This window comes from Agelaius phoeniceus, chromosome 2 (assembly GCF_051311805.1).
Source record: "Agelaius phoeniceus isolate bAgePho1 chromosome 2, bAgePho1.hap1, whole genome shotgun sequence".
NCBI lineage: Eukaryota > Metazoa > Chordata > Aves > Passeriformes > Icteridae > Agelaius > Agelaius phoeniceus.
In genome coordinates, this window is record NC_135266.1 from 79711780 (window position 1) to 79728274 (window position 16495).

At 41.7% G+C, this 16495-nt stretch overlaps 1 protein-coding gene across 3 annotated transcripts in view; it reads left to right on the plus strand.

Moving 5' to 3' along the window:
• Positions 1-16495, plus strand: part of MTMR2 (myotubularin related protein 2) — a 62942-nt gene that overhangs the window by 9642 nt on the left and 36805 nt on the right. The window contains exons 1-2 of one of the 3 annotated variants that reach the window (XM_054653320.2): positions 3603-3742; positions 12162-12267. The exons of 1 other annotated variant lie outside the window; for it this stretch is intronic. Coding sequence is in view for 1 of the 2 variants with exons in the window: in XM_077173971.1 (XP_077030086.1) it covers positions 12162-12267 (106 nt within the window). In the remaining variant the exon portion in view is untranslated. Of the gene's footprint in view, positions 1-3602; positions 3743-12161; positions 12268-16495 lie in introns of those variants that run through there. One more of the 3 variants, XM_077173971.1, reaches the window with a different exon arrangement.

Here is a 16495-nt window from a genome sequence, read left to right on the forward strand (position 1 = left end):
TAGCCATGTGTTACAGAGGAGTGGAAATAGTAACTTGTGGCAAGTGTTGCATTTAAGCAAAAATGGATATAGGAAGGGAGGGCACAGCAGTTTTTCCTTTACAGAAAAAGTTTGTTTGATTTGCAACACAAGGGAATACCTATGTGAGAAGGATATCATGAATATGTGCAGATTGTCTTGGACAAGGCTTCTCTCAAGTTGGAGAAATACATTATATTCTGTTAATTTTACATTTCTTTCTTCCCCTTTGCTTTCTCTGGTGTCTGCAAAAGGCTGTGTTCAGTTAAACACACAGTTACCCTGCCACAAGACACTGATCTTCAGGAAACCAGGGTAGGTTCTGGTTCAGATTACTATATCTCCATGGGAAATAGGTATCTAAAACCTCTCTACCCTCAGCAGAATCAATAAACTCCACAAGTAATTCAGTAGAGCAAAGGAAGGCTGAATAGCTGTCTAAACTCCACTGCCTGGGTTCCCCTTGGCTAAGTAGAAGCAAACACACCCATGTTATCCACAAGCCAGAGGTAAACTATTCTGACCTCATTGATCCTACTCCTTTTTGAGTTACTTGGTTGTTCACATACACTGAATTCTGCTTGAGGAAGCAGAAGTGGCAGGAGGAAGTGGCTGTGGGTGATCTCAGTTTAGCCCTCATTTCAGATGAATGAGAACTGATGAACAGAAAATCCTCAGATGAGTTTGCATAGTTTGTATTCCTCATTTCACTGCAAGGCAGAAGAATTAAAAGACTTTTGTTTTCAACATGTACCCTAGAAGTTCTTCCTCATGTTGAGATGGAACTTCTTGTATTTTAGTTTATGGCCTTTGCTCCTCATCTTGTTGCTTGGCACTACCAAAGTGAGTCTGGCGCCATCCCCTTGGCAGCCACCTTGGAGATACTGCTGAGATCCCTTCTCAGTCTTCACTCCTCACACAAGTGCTCTGTGTTTCTAGAAACATCTTGTGTTGGCCTAGGTGGAATTTCAGGAAACAAAGCTGTGAAATTACTGAATACTTCTCTGACTTGAGCTTTGAGATTTTGCTAGGGACTAATTTCATGCAGGGGCTGAACTGTCAACAGAATAAAGTGTTCCCACTCTTTTTTTTCTGAGCTGAATGTGGCAGAGCACATGGCTGTGTAGTGTCTGTGAAAGCTTAGCAAGGTGTTACAGTTTTGCTAGGTGATACAAGACTCTTCACATTGGCTATATTTATACATTCTTTCCTCCTTCTTTTGATTTTTCCCAGGATGGAACAAGTAATGTCATTGATTAGTAAATCACTGGTATTTTTAATTCCTGTGGGTGTTCGGTTTATTGGGGTGAGGGGTTGTGGGGTATGTGTTTAAAGAAAATCAAAAATTTAACAATATGTGTTATGTTCTAAGGTGTTTCTTAAATAGGGACATACGAAGGAAGCTAAAGAAAAAACTGAGACAGCACATGAACTGTGAGAAGTACACATATATTTGGTTAATCTAAACACAACTGGTTCTTAGTACATAGCTAGAAATTGAGGTGCTGCCAGAATACAAATTGTAAAAGAGAAGTTACATCTGTCTTTTTATTGAGTTCTTGTTTCTGTTTTAATGTAAGTACTCATTAATATAATTCTTGTTTCTCTTTAGCAAGTCAGACATTTCCTAAAAAATAAAAATTAACAAGAAAATTAAAGATTTGTTGTTCTGTGTTTCCATTTTTTTTTCTTTCTCCTTGCTCTCCGGTTCTGGACTAATTTTTGCAACTTGGCATGGGAATATCTGAATTTGCATAAAATTCCTGATAGTTTTGTACTTGTATGTCTTTCTCTGGCTTGATAAGTTTTTAAAGCAAAGATGTCAATGTTTATAAGGTAGATATAAATATTGATTAACTGCAAGGGTGATTTTGAATTGTATGTAGGATACATCATGGCTTTTGTCTTTATTCAAAGTACTTGTGGAGACAGATGTTGCCAGCTCTCTTTCTTCTGTGGGATGCAGTGGGAAATCCAAATTTGCTCTGATACAGGAGATAGCAGCACCACCCAGGTGTCTTATTTCTCTGCCACAGGATGTCCTGTGCTCTGGAATCACATTTTCCACAGGCAGGGCTAGCAGACAATGGGTGTTCTTGTACCACCAGGTGACACCTGAAGTTGGATTAGTGAGTTCCCGTTTTGCCAGAGCAGTCGTGCAGCATGGAGATTCCCTTGGCTGAGGCAGCTGCCTGGGCTGTCTGAGGGAGAAAGCTGCAGGTCAAGACATGTGCTGGTTCATCAGAGCCCAGGAGATCTCTTGCCAGACGTCTTGTCAGTCAGCCATCTCCCTGATGGCATTCTGTCTGTCCCTGTGCAGCACTGCGTCAGCCATCTGAAGCCTGAGGTGCTCGAATGTCTCCACCTCAGCCATATTTTTTTGACCTAGAAATAGTTTTCTCAGGGCAGGCAAGATCTTCATTTCTCGTTTAGTCCTGCCCTCTGTAGCATCTGATATTTGAAAACAAAGGCTCTAGCTTCTTCTGAGCAATACCAGAGATGCCAAAAAGAAGCATAGCAATAACCCAGTGTGCAGGAAGCCACAGAGAAGAGCAGGTGAGAGCGCTGTTCTCGTAGACAACCTTGTTTATATTGGCAGTAAACAGGTTGTGTTTTGAACCTCTCTTCATCTTATAGGCTTGATTTATCTTCAATGCTGAGGGCCTGTGCTGGTGGTTGGAAACCCATAAGCTTTGGAGCACAGACCCAGATGTGTGCAGCATCTCTAGGAGGTCTGTCAGACCTTCCTCCCTAGGAAGGCCTAGGGCAGAGCCAGATGGACAGGGCTGCCTTTCCGTTGTGTGTCACATGAGGAACATGGGATGCCTGCCTTGCCTGCCACTCCCTGCCCAAACTCCTAATGCTGCAAGCAAAAGGGCTTGTGCTGGGCTGGATTTTGCAATCCAAACATTTCCATTAGGAACTGGAAGCAGACCAAAATACTGGGTTATCAGCCTGCTTTCAGAAGGTAGGAACTAACTTTACATTCCCTGGATATGGGCTGAAATTAAATTGGTAGAGCAGAGTCAAAATGTCAGTTCCCTGCGGAAGTCTTAACAATTTCTCGATTTTTTTTTTCTTCTTTTCTCTTGTAGCTGAGGATCATCCCATACCAGCTGGGAGCTTGTTAGAAACTGAACTTCCCTTTTGTTCCTCTCATGAATACAGATCATTTTGTAGTTATCTTTCTTGTGCTGATCAGAGAATATTGATCCAGGGGTCTCATAGCTCTTGTCCTTCCTGGTTTTTACCTTCTGGATTGTTGACTCACGAGAGCATGATACTGTGGGTTCCTTGCTGTTATTAATTACATGATGCATATTGGTTTGTCTTTGGGCGTTGGTCTTTATTCTTGGAATCTTGCAAATATTTTAAACAATCAGCCTATTGTTTAGCAAGTGCTCTACACACACTGTGGGCCTTTTGTGAATTTCAGTTTAAAAAAAAAATAAAAGAATGACTAATGGAGCACGAATGGTGCTTGTGACACTGAGTCCATTGTGTAACTGTTGAGAGCAAAATTTGCATTCCTAGAAAAGCTTGTTCACAGTCAAAATATAGGGCATTTTCTTTATGGCTCATGGGAAAAGATGTACTGTATATTCAGCTCAGGATGCTACTTGGAAGGATCAACTTTTAAAAAATGTCATTTTCCTCCCTTGGAACATTGAAGTGAGACTGAGACCCGGCTTTGCTTGGCAACAGAAGTGACTTTTTCATTCAGGCAAGTGACATGGGGGGCTATTTTTGGTCTGTCACATACATGCACCATGATTTGTTTGCTAGAATGGCTTCTCTTTTAGATGATGGTCAACTTTGACATTGATGGCCCTTTTAAATAGTGAGAGTGCAATATTATATAATATAAATGTATGCCTTCTCTGAATGCCAGAGGCAGCCTGGCAGTCTGTGCTTTTCTTTCCTTCAAAAGCATATTTGTTTATGGCTTTTAGTTCTTCCCCTCTGAGGTTGTTACAGGTCAAGCAGAGGTTGAACTTGGATCTTTAAATGTTTAGAAAAATTGTGAGTTCCAGTCAACTCACCTGAAACTAATAGCTGTCTGTCCTTCATGTGCCTAAAAAGATGGTACTGGGTGCTCAGAGGGGTAAGGCTACATCTTACATATGCTATAGGTAGTTTCCTGTGGCATTTGTTGTCTAGGTAGAATTACTGTGTTTTGACTTCTTATTTCACTGTGAAGAATTAAGATCCAGTCGCAGCTCGCTGGAGATACCACTCCTTTGTCAGTGAAATCTCTTTGGGAAAGGCATTGCCTTTTATAATGGGCACACGTGGTGCCAGTCACTGTGGGATTCCTGTTCTGGGAAGGATGGTGTTAAAATGCTAAAACTTAATTTACAGCAGCAGAGCCTGTTCATGGCAGAGTGGAAGTCAGCAGAGAGTGCCCAGCTCCTGCTGCAAGGCCCTGGTTCCGGCAAGATGCCAACAGAGCATTCAAGTGCTTGCCTGGAGAGGAGTGTATGAGGGCCTTCTGAGGACCCTTAGGAGTATGTGTGTATACACAGATAAGGACTATGGGGACCACTTAGCCTTAGCACAGATCTACAGAGGGCTGCTGCAAATGGGAGAGTCTGATGTGGGCAACAGCTGGGTGTCCCAGCCAGTTCAGCCAGTGCTGGCTGGGACAGAGTCATATTCATGGGGAACAAGAACTGGTTTGTCTCCCTCTGCTCTGATGTGACCCAGGAGGTTTTTCAGTATTAGCTTTTTCTTCTCTTGAAGGAAGGAGTGTTGGAAGTGTTGGGGAGGGAGTGTTGTCAGTCTGAGTTTGGGAAGTGAGCGAGGAGTGCTCAATACCTCTGGAGCATTACACTTGTAAGAGAACTGCCCAAGTGCTACAAGTGCTTCTATTCATGGCCCTGCTGTAAATTCAAATCAATTGGACCCAGCTCTCTTGGCATCTAAAGCTTCGAATTAAATTGTATTTGCCACTCATCATCATTAATTTACAGTTTTCACCTTGATTAATTTTTAGGAATGTACATAATGAGAAACTTTAAAAAAACAGGAAGAGAGGAAATGGATATTTGCCCTCTACAGTGTTTTTCTCATTTATGACCTCTGTGTCTGAAACTATTGCTCAGTGGTGCATTTTGTCACCTGTTTTCTATGTCAGTTCAGTTACTATTGAAACAAAATATTCTGTTTGATACAGAAGAAATGGTGTGAGCAGCTCATGCCAATTAGTGTCTGAGTAATTGGCACATCTTTGCAAGCAATGAAGCAGCTGCTTGTTGTACTGACAGAGATAGAATATTCATAAAGAAGGTGCTGGAAATGTGGCTTTTTCATCACTGACTACTGATTTTGGTTGTGTTATTTATAGGAGTAAGCCAGGTTAGTTTTTAAGACATTGGTACAAAAAATAGGTGTCCTCAAGCCCTGTGCATGTACTGCAACTCAAAGTGGGCATATTTTCCAGAGATGTGTTTCCCTTCTGTTCTATGAATTTTTTTGTAGAGTTCTGGGTGTTAAATTCATATGCATATTCCTGCTCCTGGATTTAGGAAGGGAACTTTAGGGATCAGAACTTAATCTTATCTTCTTCCTTTTTATGTTCTCTAGTTTTGGGTGGGGTTTTTTTGGTGGTTTTGGTGTGGGTTTTTTTTTTTTGTTTGTTTGGTTTTTTGTTGTTTTTTTGGGGGTTTTGTTTGTTTGTTTTGTTTCTTTGTTTTTTGATTGTTTATTTTGTTTTGGGATCTTGTTTGTGGGGTTTTTTTTAGACAGTGTCTTACTTTGAAGCAAGACAAAAGTCTCTTCTTAACTTTTCAGTCTGAGCAAGTGTCATAGAAACATAGAATGGTTTGGTTTGAAAGGGACCTTAAAGATCCCCTCTGCCATTGGCAGAGACATCTTCCCCTAGACCAGGTTGCTCAAAGCCCCATCCAACCTGGCCTTGCACACTTCCAGGAATGGGACATCCACAATTTCTCTGGGCACCCTGTGCCAGTGTCTCACCACCCTCATCATATCCAGTCCCTTTCTGCACAGGATTTACTTGTTTTTGGGAAGGTGTATAGAATTTATGTTCTTGCTGATCAGAAGTATAGTACACTATACTATATGTATACTTCATGTTTTCGCTGAACAGAATGAGGCACACTTCTAAGAGCTTGCTCAGAAATGACCATTTTCAGTAATTACAGGCTGAGATGGTTTAGCTAGATCACACCTCATATTCATTTTGTGACTTCTGTCTAAGATTTTGCCAGGAGTTGTTGTTTGGTTTTAAGTGACACATGAAATTGGTTGTTGTGACTTTTCTTCTTGAGTCACATGATATAAGAGAAGAGGTTGTATGGAGTGGTCATCCTTAGACTGATGTTCACAGAAAGCTTTTCACAGAGATCACAGAGTAGGAGTTTTTCTTTCCTCTGGAGTGTGAAGACAGCAAAGGAAAATATCCTGGCTTTGTAGTATGAAGAATGTTGTATTAAGTTCCCAACAACAGGGGTAAAGATATAGATAGAAGAGCTCAGTCCTTCAGAAATGGTTCATTGGTCTGCATCAAGTTAAAACTTCACGGCTTCATGGTTTGATTCTGGCAGTTTCTTTGCATCTTTGTGCTTCTCTTCTACCTGACTTGGGTTCACTGTCGTGCTCAGATCCTCACAAGGTCAAAGCACCCTCTTCAGAAGCTTGTACTTGTGCTTTCTACTTCCAGGGAAAACTATTGCTTCTCTATGCTAGGAAAGAAAGAACTTCATATTCAAACTCCTAGTGTAACAGTTGCCAGAGCAAATGGCAACTATGAATTTTGTTTCTCTTCCTGGGCTTTCTTATACATCACTTTTTTTACATTGCAGGGAGATTACCTTGTATCATTAATGGCAAATGCCATTTAATGATACTTTTTGAAGTGGCTTGAGACTTTATCACGGGTTTCCCCCAAAATATTTCCCCTGCATGTTCATAGTTTAACAGGTCAAGTTTGTGCATCACAGACACTTCTGTTTGCAGCTCCTTTCCATCTTTGTTGACACTTTAGGCTCAGCACGTTGGCATGCCTTCAATTCTGCTTCGGGTGCAGTAATACCTTTCAATTGCCTGAACAGGAACCACCGGAGGGCATCTGTCTGAGTCTGAGTTATGTTTGAAAACCACCTGGCATATTGTGAGATAGTCCTACTAATAACAATGAACACTTTATCAGGAGTTGAGTCACTGTGCTCAGTTTCCAGTGTAATACTCTTACTGGTTGCATGTATGTATTCCTTATAGCCAAAGGGTTACTACTGCGTGCAGATGTTGTATAAGACCATTGTGCTGACAGCTCACATTTGGACCGTTTATCATTCAAATTCTGGCTATAAAGAAAAACATTTAAATAATAAAAATAATTACCAAGATGAAAGACAGATCAGTGTTAGTTGCACCCTAGACCTGTTTCCTGCTTCTGCGTGGGGGAGGAATGAGGAGAGGAGTAAATAGGGATGGAAGTCACAGGAGTAAGGTCCTTTCCCTGAAGGTGCCTTTGACCTGTTGAAGGGGTCTCATTTCATGCTTAACACAGACATCCATCAACAAGGACAAGGAAGAGCTGTCTGGGCCTGAAGCATGGGGAAGAGAAAAGCTCCAGGAGGTCCTTGGTCATCCCTGGTTCCTCACAGGAGCTCACTTATTTTTCTATAGGCAGACTCAAAGTATTTTGTGAATCTGAGTATATGCTGTTTTCCAGAACCCTAATGAAGTTCAGAGCCAATACTATAATTTTGCATGTTTAAGTAGTATTGCAGATAGCAGTGACTGGCACAGCCCTAGTGATTTCTAACCCTGCCTCAGATCTGTCCAAACCTACCGGTGTTCTCAGATGTTTGTCAGGTGCCCCCAGCCCAGCACTTACATGTGCCCATCTTACCCTGGCCATCCCTCAGGTCTGCTCTGTGTTGCCTTACTGGTGAGTTACAGCTGTTGGGGGTTTGTCCCCATGAGAACAGAATGTCCTCAGTGGGGTCTTCAGCACATTAAACTAATGCCAGACATACCCATCAGGCTGCCAAAAGCACTGCACGAGACAGCTTTAACTTCGCATCGGCAAAAGCTGGGATAATGTGCAGAAGCCATGGCAGAAGCATGAGTAAATGATTTGCTTGAGATGATGCAGAGGGGCTGGTGGCAAAGCATGGAGGGAGCTCTGGTGTCCTCACTCTGAGTTTGTGTGCCGGTCCCAGGATGCTCTCCTGTTCTCCCTTATCCATAGGCATATGAAACTCTGTGGTTTGAGGATCTTTGCTGTTGTATTGGCAGCAAAGGGGAGCTAAGATTGACTAAACCACTGAAACTAATAAACTTCTCATGTGCATGGAGGGACGTCAGATTAATTAGTTTGCTAAGCAGTGGAGCTGGAGCTGTGCAGCTGCCTGACAACGATAAGAGGAGGGAGCCACAAACCAGCGGCCTTTCTGCTGTCTGCTCCTTCCTTCCATCTCAGCTCCCTGGAAATGGCAGATGAGGAGAACAGAGGTAGCGAGCCAACCATATGCAACCTATGCATGCTGTGCTGAGCTGCATAACCCAGGGGTATTGTTCTCTGTGTCTGCAGGTGTTGCTTCCCAAAAGCTCCCACTGCTGTCACTGGAGGGAGGCTTCACTGGTGGTTTCTGGAGGAACACAGGGACATTGGTGTGGGGAGCTTTTGAAAATCTACTTCTAAAATTCTAAAATGCAAATGCTTTTGTTCTTTAACAGTCACTTGAAGCCAAGTGTGATCAATAAACATAAAACACTTTCACAGCTCAGACATGCTGTGGGTTATGTTTCTCCCCCTTTTTCCTTTTTCTTTTTCCCCTGCCTAATGCTGTTTGCCCCTTGGTTTGAAAGTGAAATGAATTAACAATTTCATAAAAATATTTGGTTTACAATGATTAGATAATCACTGCTTGTGTATTAAGCAGTCACTGGGAAGGTATCTGGGCAGACAAGTTGTGTCAGCAGGAAAACTGGTGAAATGTTGATTCTTTTGTTAGCACTCTCCTTCCCTGGGAGCTGTTCAGAGCAAGTTAGACAGACAGCTCTTGGGAACTGTTTGGGTCTAGCTTGTCCTCACTTTGGGGCAGAGACTAGCACACTCCACTAAACCTGTCAGGTCTTTCCAGCTCCCTTTTCTGTCTCTAAAGGACATTAAATTTTTGATGCAAATGCTTCTGCCAATAGGTTACTGTGATTTTGCTGTGGTTGCTTGGTTGAGTAAGCTGTACTGCATGGGGTACAGGGCCAGGTCAGCTGCTGGTGTGCCCTGGCTTAGGTACTTTTACCTGTGCTAAAGGATTTGTAAACTCAGCAGAGCTGCTGATCTTTAAAATGCATTTAAATACACAAAAGAGTGGGCCCTGAAAGGGGAGGGAGCTAGAAGGCTTCTGGAGGATTACCCTCAGCCTCTGGCTCCCCCGGCTGGAGCCGGTGTGGGAGAAGGCACGGTGGGGTCCCAGGGACAGGAGTCAGGCTTGTCACCCAACAATAACAGCATCTACAGTGTCTGCTTCATCTTCATTGATGACTTTGGAGTACCTTAAAGTACACTCTAAGTACCATCTCCTTATAGGTTGCTGTACAGTAAATGGGTGCTGCTCTGTGGAATAATTAAGTGCTTCTTTTTTCTTTTTTTTTTACATGCTTTTAAAAATCAAGATAATTAAATAGGTGCAAAGACGAAGGTGAAGACTGACCGTGCAGAAACCAGGCTGAAAGAAGTTTCAAGGGAGCACATAAGGGGTCTGAGCTCATTTAAGGAGAGTAATGTAAAAATGTGGTTTAGTGCTAAGCCTAATTTAGCATGCCTGCAGGCTGCTGTGCGCAAAGTGTTCTCAGCCTTCCTCATCATCTCCAGATACAGATTCCTTCCCTCTCTGTGCTGCATCTGATGATTTATATAGCCATGTAATGAATCCAATCAGCCTTGTTACCCAACAGAAGACTCTCTTCATGTTTATTAATAGTTTACTGCCCTGTCAGATTGGAAGATTGAACCGTGCATCCCATGATGCCTGTCCAGCACAATGGAGATGGCAGCAATGTGCACTCTGGGTCCAGAGGAGAGAGGAATGGGAGCAGCCCATCAGCAGCAGCAGCGAGTTTGTATCAGATTTGTTGTAATGTGAAACTATACCCAGATACAGTGCTTATATGAGGCCTTTTCCTTCATAAGAATGGGAGGTTTTACAGATTTGTTTCTTGCTGTTTTAGTGTAAGATGATTTTCTGCCTGAACAGAGACTGTAGGGTGGCTGAGGCGTGAGTTGTATGCACAAGTCACTCTGGCCATCCAGAATTATGTGAGTTTACCTGGCAACACCACAGGAGTTGAGCACATTGGAAGGCTGAGTGACTGGCTGTTGAACCTTGTACAACAAGTGCATTCAGTGGAATTGTGCTAATCGATTGCCACACCAGTGTAATTTATTTAAAATAACTTTTTACTGTTCCTAAAGGTTCCATTTTGAAGTTTCTACTTCATAGGATGAAAGAGGTGCCAGTGCTCTTTAATTCTTGAACAGACAGGACTAACTCCCAGCAAGAGCCCAATTTTTCTGTGGTCCTTTTTGTTTTTAATACTCCCTGTGCAATACTTTGCCAAACTCCAAAGAATAGAAATAAAAATGGAACATTTTCGCCTTCTGGTGGCTGTTTATCAGGGGCAAAATGATTTTCAGACAATAACCAAATCTCCAGGCCCTTTGGAAGCTCAGATACAGCTATTTCTAGGTTGTCACACGTCTAATTAATATAAGTACTAACAATAATACTCCTGCTGGTATTCTGCTTCAGCCAAGGCTAGGCTTCCAAGTCTGGTAGCTGATCCTTAAGAGTATCTTTACACCCAGCTAATACCTTTGTGGGGTTGGTAAGAATTAATTGGCACAGGTAGTATTTATCACTGTACAGTGACTTCAGGAAGTAACATTGTACCTCATAGGATCTTTCTTTGCAGTCATCTGGGGTTTTAAAAGCCTTGGTATCAAATACTCATTTTAAGCAATTAGGGTTCTAGGAGAGGTGGCAGCATAAAAATGCTGTAAAATATAAGCTTATTTTAATTGTTTACAGCTATATTAGGCAAACTGTATAGAAAAGGAAAATTTTTGTTTTGCTTTGTTATTTAGAGAATTGCATTTTATATCACCAGAGACATATGTTGGGAGAGTCTTTTTATTCTCCTCAGCTTTGTATGCATCCTTGAAGAAGAAAAGTTGTGTGCAATGAAAGAGTTTTAATTCTGAATTTCTTCCCCCGCTGTACAGCTGCGGTCGGGGCTGTGCTGGCGCGTGTTCAGGAGTCTGTCTGTTTTCATCCCCTTGCAGCACACTAATGTCTCCCATCTGAAGGGCTGAAATGGAGGCCCTTAGTTCTGCAATTTAGATTTGATCCAATGCTAAGGAAACGTCCCCATCCAACCATCCAGGAGCCAGTCTGACAGTTGCTCTCTCAGCACCTGAGCTGGGAGCAAAGCCCCCCTTTGCAGCTACACACCCCGCACTCACAGACAGACCAAGTTTTGTTACCATCTCCAGCCCGGATTTCCCACATCAGGGTCTCAGATGACTGGATCCTTAAAACAACTTAATCTTAGTGCAGTAACTAAATAACAAAATAGCAGCTCAAGCTGGTGCCTCTGAGGAGGGACCCCAGACGAAGGAAGCCCTGGGCTCTTATACCCTGCCAGTGTAAATGCAGGAAGGTCTGGGGTCATTGGCTCCTGCCGTGTCTCGGAGTGTCCGGTCACCTGGCCAGGCCACAGGTCCCCAGGCCCTTGGCTGTGCAATGGGTTGGCAGTTCTGGCCTCTTGGCTCAGGCTCTCACCACACATAGCCCAACCTGCAGCTCCACTGCAGCTGCTCACCCAGCTTTGGGCACTGAGTGTGTTCCTCTGCTCAAGGTGGTGGTTGTGGTAATGTTGGCTCAGTCAGAGACAAGTTTTAGTAATGAGTTGTGTGCGCTTTGGTAATCCCTGGTAATGGCAAGTAGAACAGGTTCTCTTAAAGCACTGCTGAGGGCTGAATAACTGAGAGTGGAAAGGGTAGGAACAGTGGGAAATGCCTGATATGACTGTAAGAGAGTGGCTGGACTTGTCAGCTTTTGAACTTTCTTGAGCACAGTTTTGATACACTCTGGTGTTTCTCCTTATAGCGCTTCCACGTCGCAGTCGGACCATTCCACTCACACCAAATCTGCTTCTGCTTTGTCGTCTGACTCCATCTCCACCTCAGCAGACAACTTCTCTCCAGATTTAAGGGTATGTTTTGTCTTAAAAAATAAAAAATTACAAAAATGTGACTTCCTTTAGAGAACATCTTGCTTCTGTGAGTTTGCTATGGTAAAATAATGTCAGCTTTCAGTAATGCCAAAATATGTTTTGTGAAATTACTGAAAGGACCTGAAGTCAAACAGGTGAAATTGAAGTTTACTCTCTACCATATGATATCCTTCTTTATAAAGTTGTTTAATTTTGAAAAAGCTGACTCTTCAATCCTCACTTGGAGATGAATTTTCAAAGTTGCTTCATTTTGTTTTAGGTACTTTAAGTGAAATCCTCAACCTGTTAGTTGTATATACTTTTTCTTCCTTATGTATGTATGTATGTTGTGTGTATGTGTATATACATGAGGTGTTCAGTCTTGAGAGCTTCTGCCTGTTTGTAAACACTGAGTCCTTGGAAGTACATCCTTTCAGAGAAAGATTGCAATCTCCGAGCTGATAAAAATAACCTTCAGTCACAATGAATTGCTCTGACATAAAAAAGGTCCAAAAAAAAGAGCTCTTAGATTATTATGCTATTAGAATAGTTAATTATAAATTCAGAGTTCTAGTTTGGTGTCACAGGAGTTTTGAAAGCTATCTGTATGTTCCTCCTATGAAACCAAGGGGTTTGTTGATATATCTTAGCTCTTAAAAAAAAAAGTCCCTGGGTATAAAACTGTTGGTAGTGGTACATTGTATTAACAACTCCTGCATTTCTCAGCTGTGGTTGAGAATCTTTGTAAAATGTAAACACAGTAAAATTGCATAAAAATCTCTGAATACAAAGCTAATTCCTTTGACAAGCGTGATGATTTTTCATCCCGTGAGTGCTGTCTCAGTCATCCATAATTAATAACAGAGAGTCCACCTGTTCATGACAAGTATATGAATGTTTCTTTCTAAAGGCAGATTATTAGCCAATTTTAAGCTAAGATTTGGAAATTAATCAGTAGTTTATGTGCACTCTATGATAGCTTGCACCTTTTGCCTATGGATACAAATAGTTATCTTCTGAACACGCCTGGGTGTGGAAATTTGTAATATGTCTGAAGTTTTCCCCCTGTGAAGTCAGGGTATTCAGTCACTCTAACATACAGAAAATATAATTTTTAGGCTGAGGCTAAGTGGCTTGTTGATATGAATAAGATTGCAAATTCTGCTACCACTGTGACTGTATAATATTATGTTATATATATGATATTATAAAAAAATTAAACTTACTTAACTTTCTTTTTCTTTTTTTTTTTTACTGAAGTTTGCATATGTGAATTCTTTTTTCAGTTTTTATGTCCAATTCGTCTTCTCACAGTTTCTGTGACACTTGAGGACTACCTTTAGAAGTAGAGGCCAAGCCAATATTTCCTTTCTAGAACTGCAGTTGTCTTTCCCTTCTGGTGGTTAAGATGGCTCAACATGTTTTCTTTGCAATCCTGATTGTATCTTGTGACTCTTTCCTCCCTTTTGTCACCTTATCTGTGTGAACTGTAAGCTGTCTGGGCAGGGATTCCAGCTCTCCTCAGCTTGTCTGGTTTCCCATTCAACAGAGCCTCTGTACTCACTAGCAATCAAAAATAGTGTCCACAGAGGAATGTTCACTTAGCTGCATGAGAGATTTTTTTTAAGCAGAAGATGCCTATATGTTCCTGGAGGCCATTAGGAGCCCATAATTTCATGCTGTGCCACAGTTCCTATAATATGCAGGAGTGATTTCTTCACAGCCTGCCTGCTTTTTTTATTTCTAAGCAATCTAAAGTTCTGCCTTGGTTGAAACAAATGCAGCTCCTCTTTCATTTTAGAGTAGTGTTTCAGGAGAGATGGTAAAGCAGAGGATTACTTATTTTCAATAGTGTCACTGCAGGCTAAGTGTGAGCACCTGCTTCTGCTGGCAAAAGGCTTCTTGTTCTTCACCTGCATCAACACTGTGTGAACACAATTTGGCACATGTCTTCTGTGCTTCACCTAAAGCTTACTCTTGCAGAGATGGTGTGAGTGGCTGCAGTGCACCTGTGTGTAGGTGTAAAGCTGGGTCATTCCTTTACACTCCAGCGGCTGCTTGTCAGTGGTAGGCAGACCTGGAGAAAATACATTTCCATGCTTCTACTTGTATTAGAATATAGGGAGAAAGAGACAGTTTCCAATGCTACGGATTGATTTAATTCTCCTCGAGGAACTCATGCATTCATCATTTCACTCTTCATTACTGAGAGTGTCTTATGCTGGAGAGCAGTTCTTGGGGGTCAGATGATCTGTTCTCTGCCTGTGTTCAGCCTGTCGTGCTGGTATTGCCAGTGCGACTGCAGACCCACCATCTGCCCTCTAATCATCGCTGTCGGTGCTGGTGTGTTACTGTTTGCTCCCTGGGCTTCCTCTTGCAGCCTGGTGCCAGCTCCCAGAGGGAACAGTTGTTATGAGTGATGGCCAGCTAATGCTATTTTCTTTCAGGTCTTAAGTCGAGGACAATGGACATTCTTTCCCTTGTCATTCTTTGTTTGGGTTTCTTTGAATTGACATCTCTGTCATGTGACTGTTCCACAAGTTTTGAAAGTCAGTTCTGTGAGAGATCTTTTTAAGGTCCTGATTATTTTTGCTATTTTCTTTTAACTTTCTGAGATGTGGCCTTGCCTTGGATATTGCAAATGAGGCAGTACCATTAACTGATACAGTGGCATGAGCATATTCTCTACTCCAGGTCTTTCCTTACACACCTGAGAATCTTGTGGAGCTTTCATTGGCACAAGACAGCGTGAACTCCCAAGTGTTACTTAGATTTGAGTACTCAGGTGCTGAGATTTGAGCTAAGCATCTCACTACTGTGGGACAAAAAGAGGTCCTATTGTGTTCCTGAAAGAATGTAAGAGAACTAGCCCTAAAGAGGGAACTGATGCATTTTGTGGTAACTCTGTGGTATGGGTGGCAAGTGCCTGGGCTATGCCATGTTCTCACAGGAAGGTGTTGCATCAGTTAGCTTTAAGAGGCTGAAAATAAGCTTTTCAAGATTTTAATGTGGATATGCCAGTTATGGGATTATTATCTTGTGTGTTTAAATTTTCCCTGCTAGAGTGAATTGCTATGTGGATTCATCATCACTCCTACCTCTATTTGGTCTCTGCCTCTGCGTGTGCATTGGCTCAAATTTAGGAATTAAATTTCTGTGACGATGGAAAAACACTTTGTGATAGCTACAATTAGCACTCTCTTTTTCTGTGGGGAATTTTTAGAAGAATAGTAGGCGTCCATTGGGAGGAGGGAACCAGAGGAAGGACCCACCTAATTTCTTGCAGTCTGTGCCTGCAGTTTTCTTTTGGAGTGCAATTAACACTCTGTGTGTGCACGCGCATGTGTGTAATGAGGTCAATGAGACAGCCACTAGGGATTCCTACTGAATGCATGTGCAGTATTTTTCCTAGATCTTTCTCCAAAGTATTTAATAATAACCTTTATGAAGGTTTGTTGTTGTTTTGGGTTTTTTTTTTAATGTATATTGAGCATGTCGGTATCTGGAACTGAAATTAAATTGCCTTTCCAGTAGAAAGTTTACAGAATTTTCACTTCATAAACTAAATCTAAATAACTTTTGGCTGCTTCAGTTAGTTTCATAGAGGAAAAAAACCAAAAGAAAAAAAAAAACAGCAAACCAAAACCCCAACAGAAAAGCAACAAAGCACTCTTAGGTTCTCCTTCCACCCCCTTCCTGATCTTAAATCCAAAACTGTTTAGAATTGATTTAGGGTATATATATCTTGGAGGGATTTTTTAGCAAATACCCTGCCATATGTTTTAACATAAGTTATAGGTCAGGCAAGAACAGAATTGAAGTAGTTGGAAGTGAAAATGGATTTGGAAATCCATAGATATTTTGTAATTTGAGTTGAGATGTTAAAAACACCTTAAAGCCAACTTTGCCAAAGGGATTGGAGTGTATAAATAGCTGTTATAGATCTGGGAAGTTGGTGGTTAATAAAATACAGTGAGTTTCTTGCTGCTAAGTCCTGTAGGCAGTATTTTCTCCTATGCATATGAGGAGACGTGTCTGTGCATTTTATAGTACTTGAGTCTTCTTACTGATGCTCTATTTTTTATCAGTAGGGATTTTCATTTTTAGGTAGTTGTTGCTTTATAGGATAATGCCTGAAGCTTACCATGTTCAAAGCTTTGGCGTGGCCCTTATAAAAGGGTTGGATCCTGTTCATTTGCAGTTGAGAAGCAGTGGATATAGCCCTAGA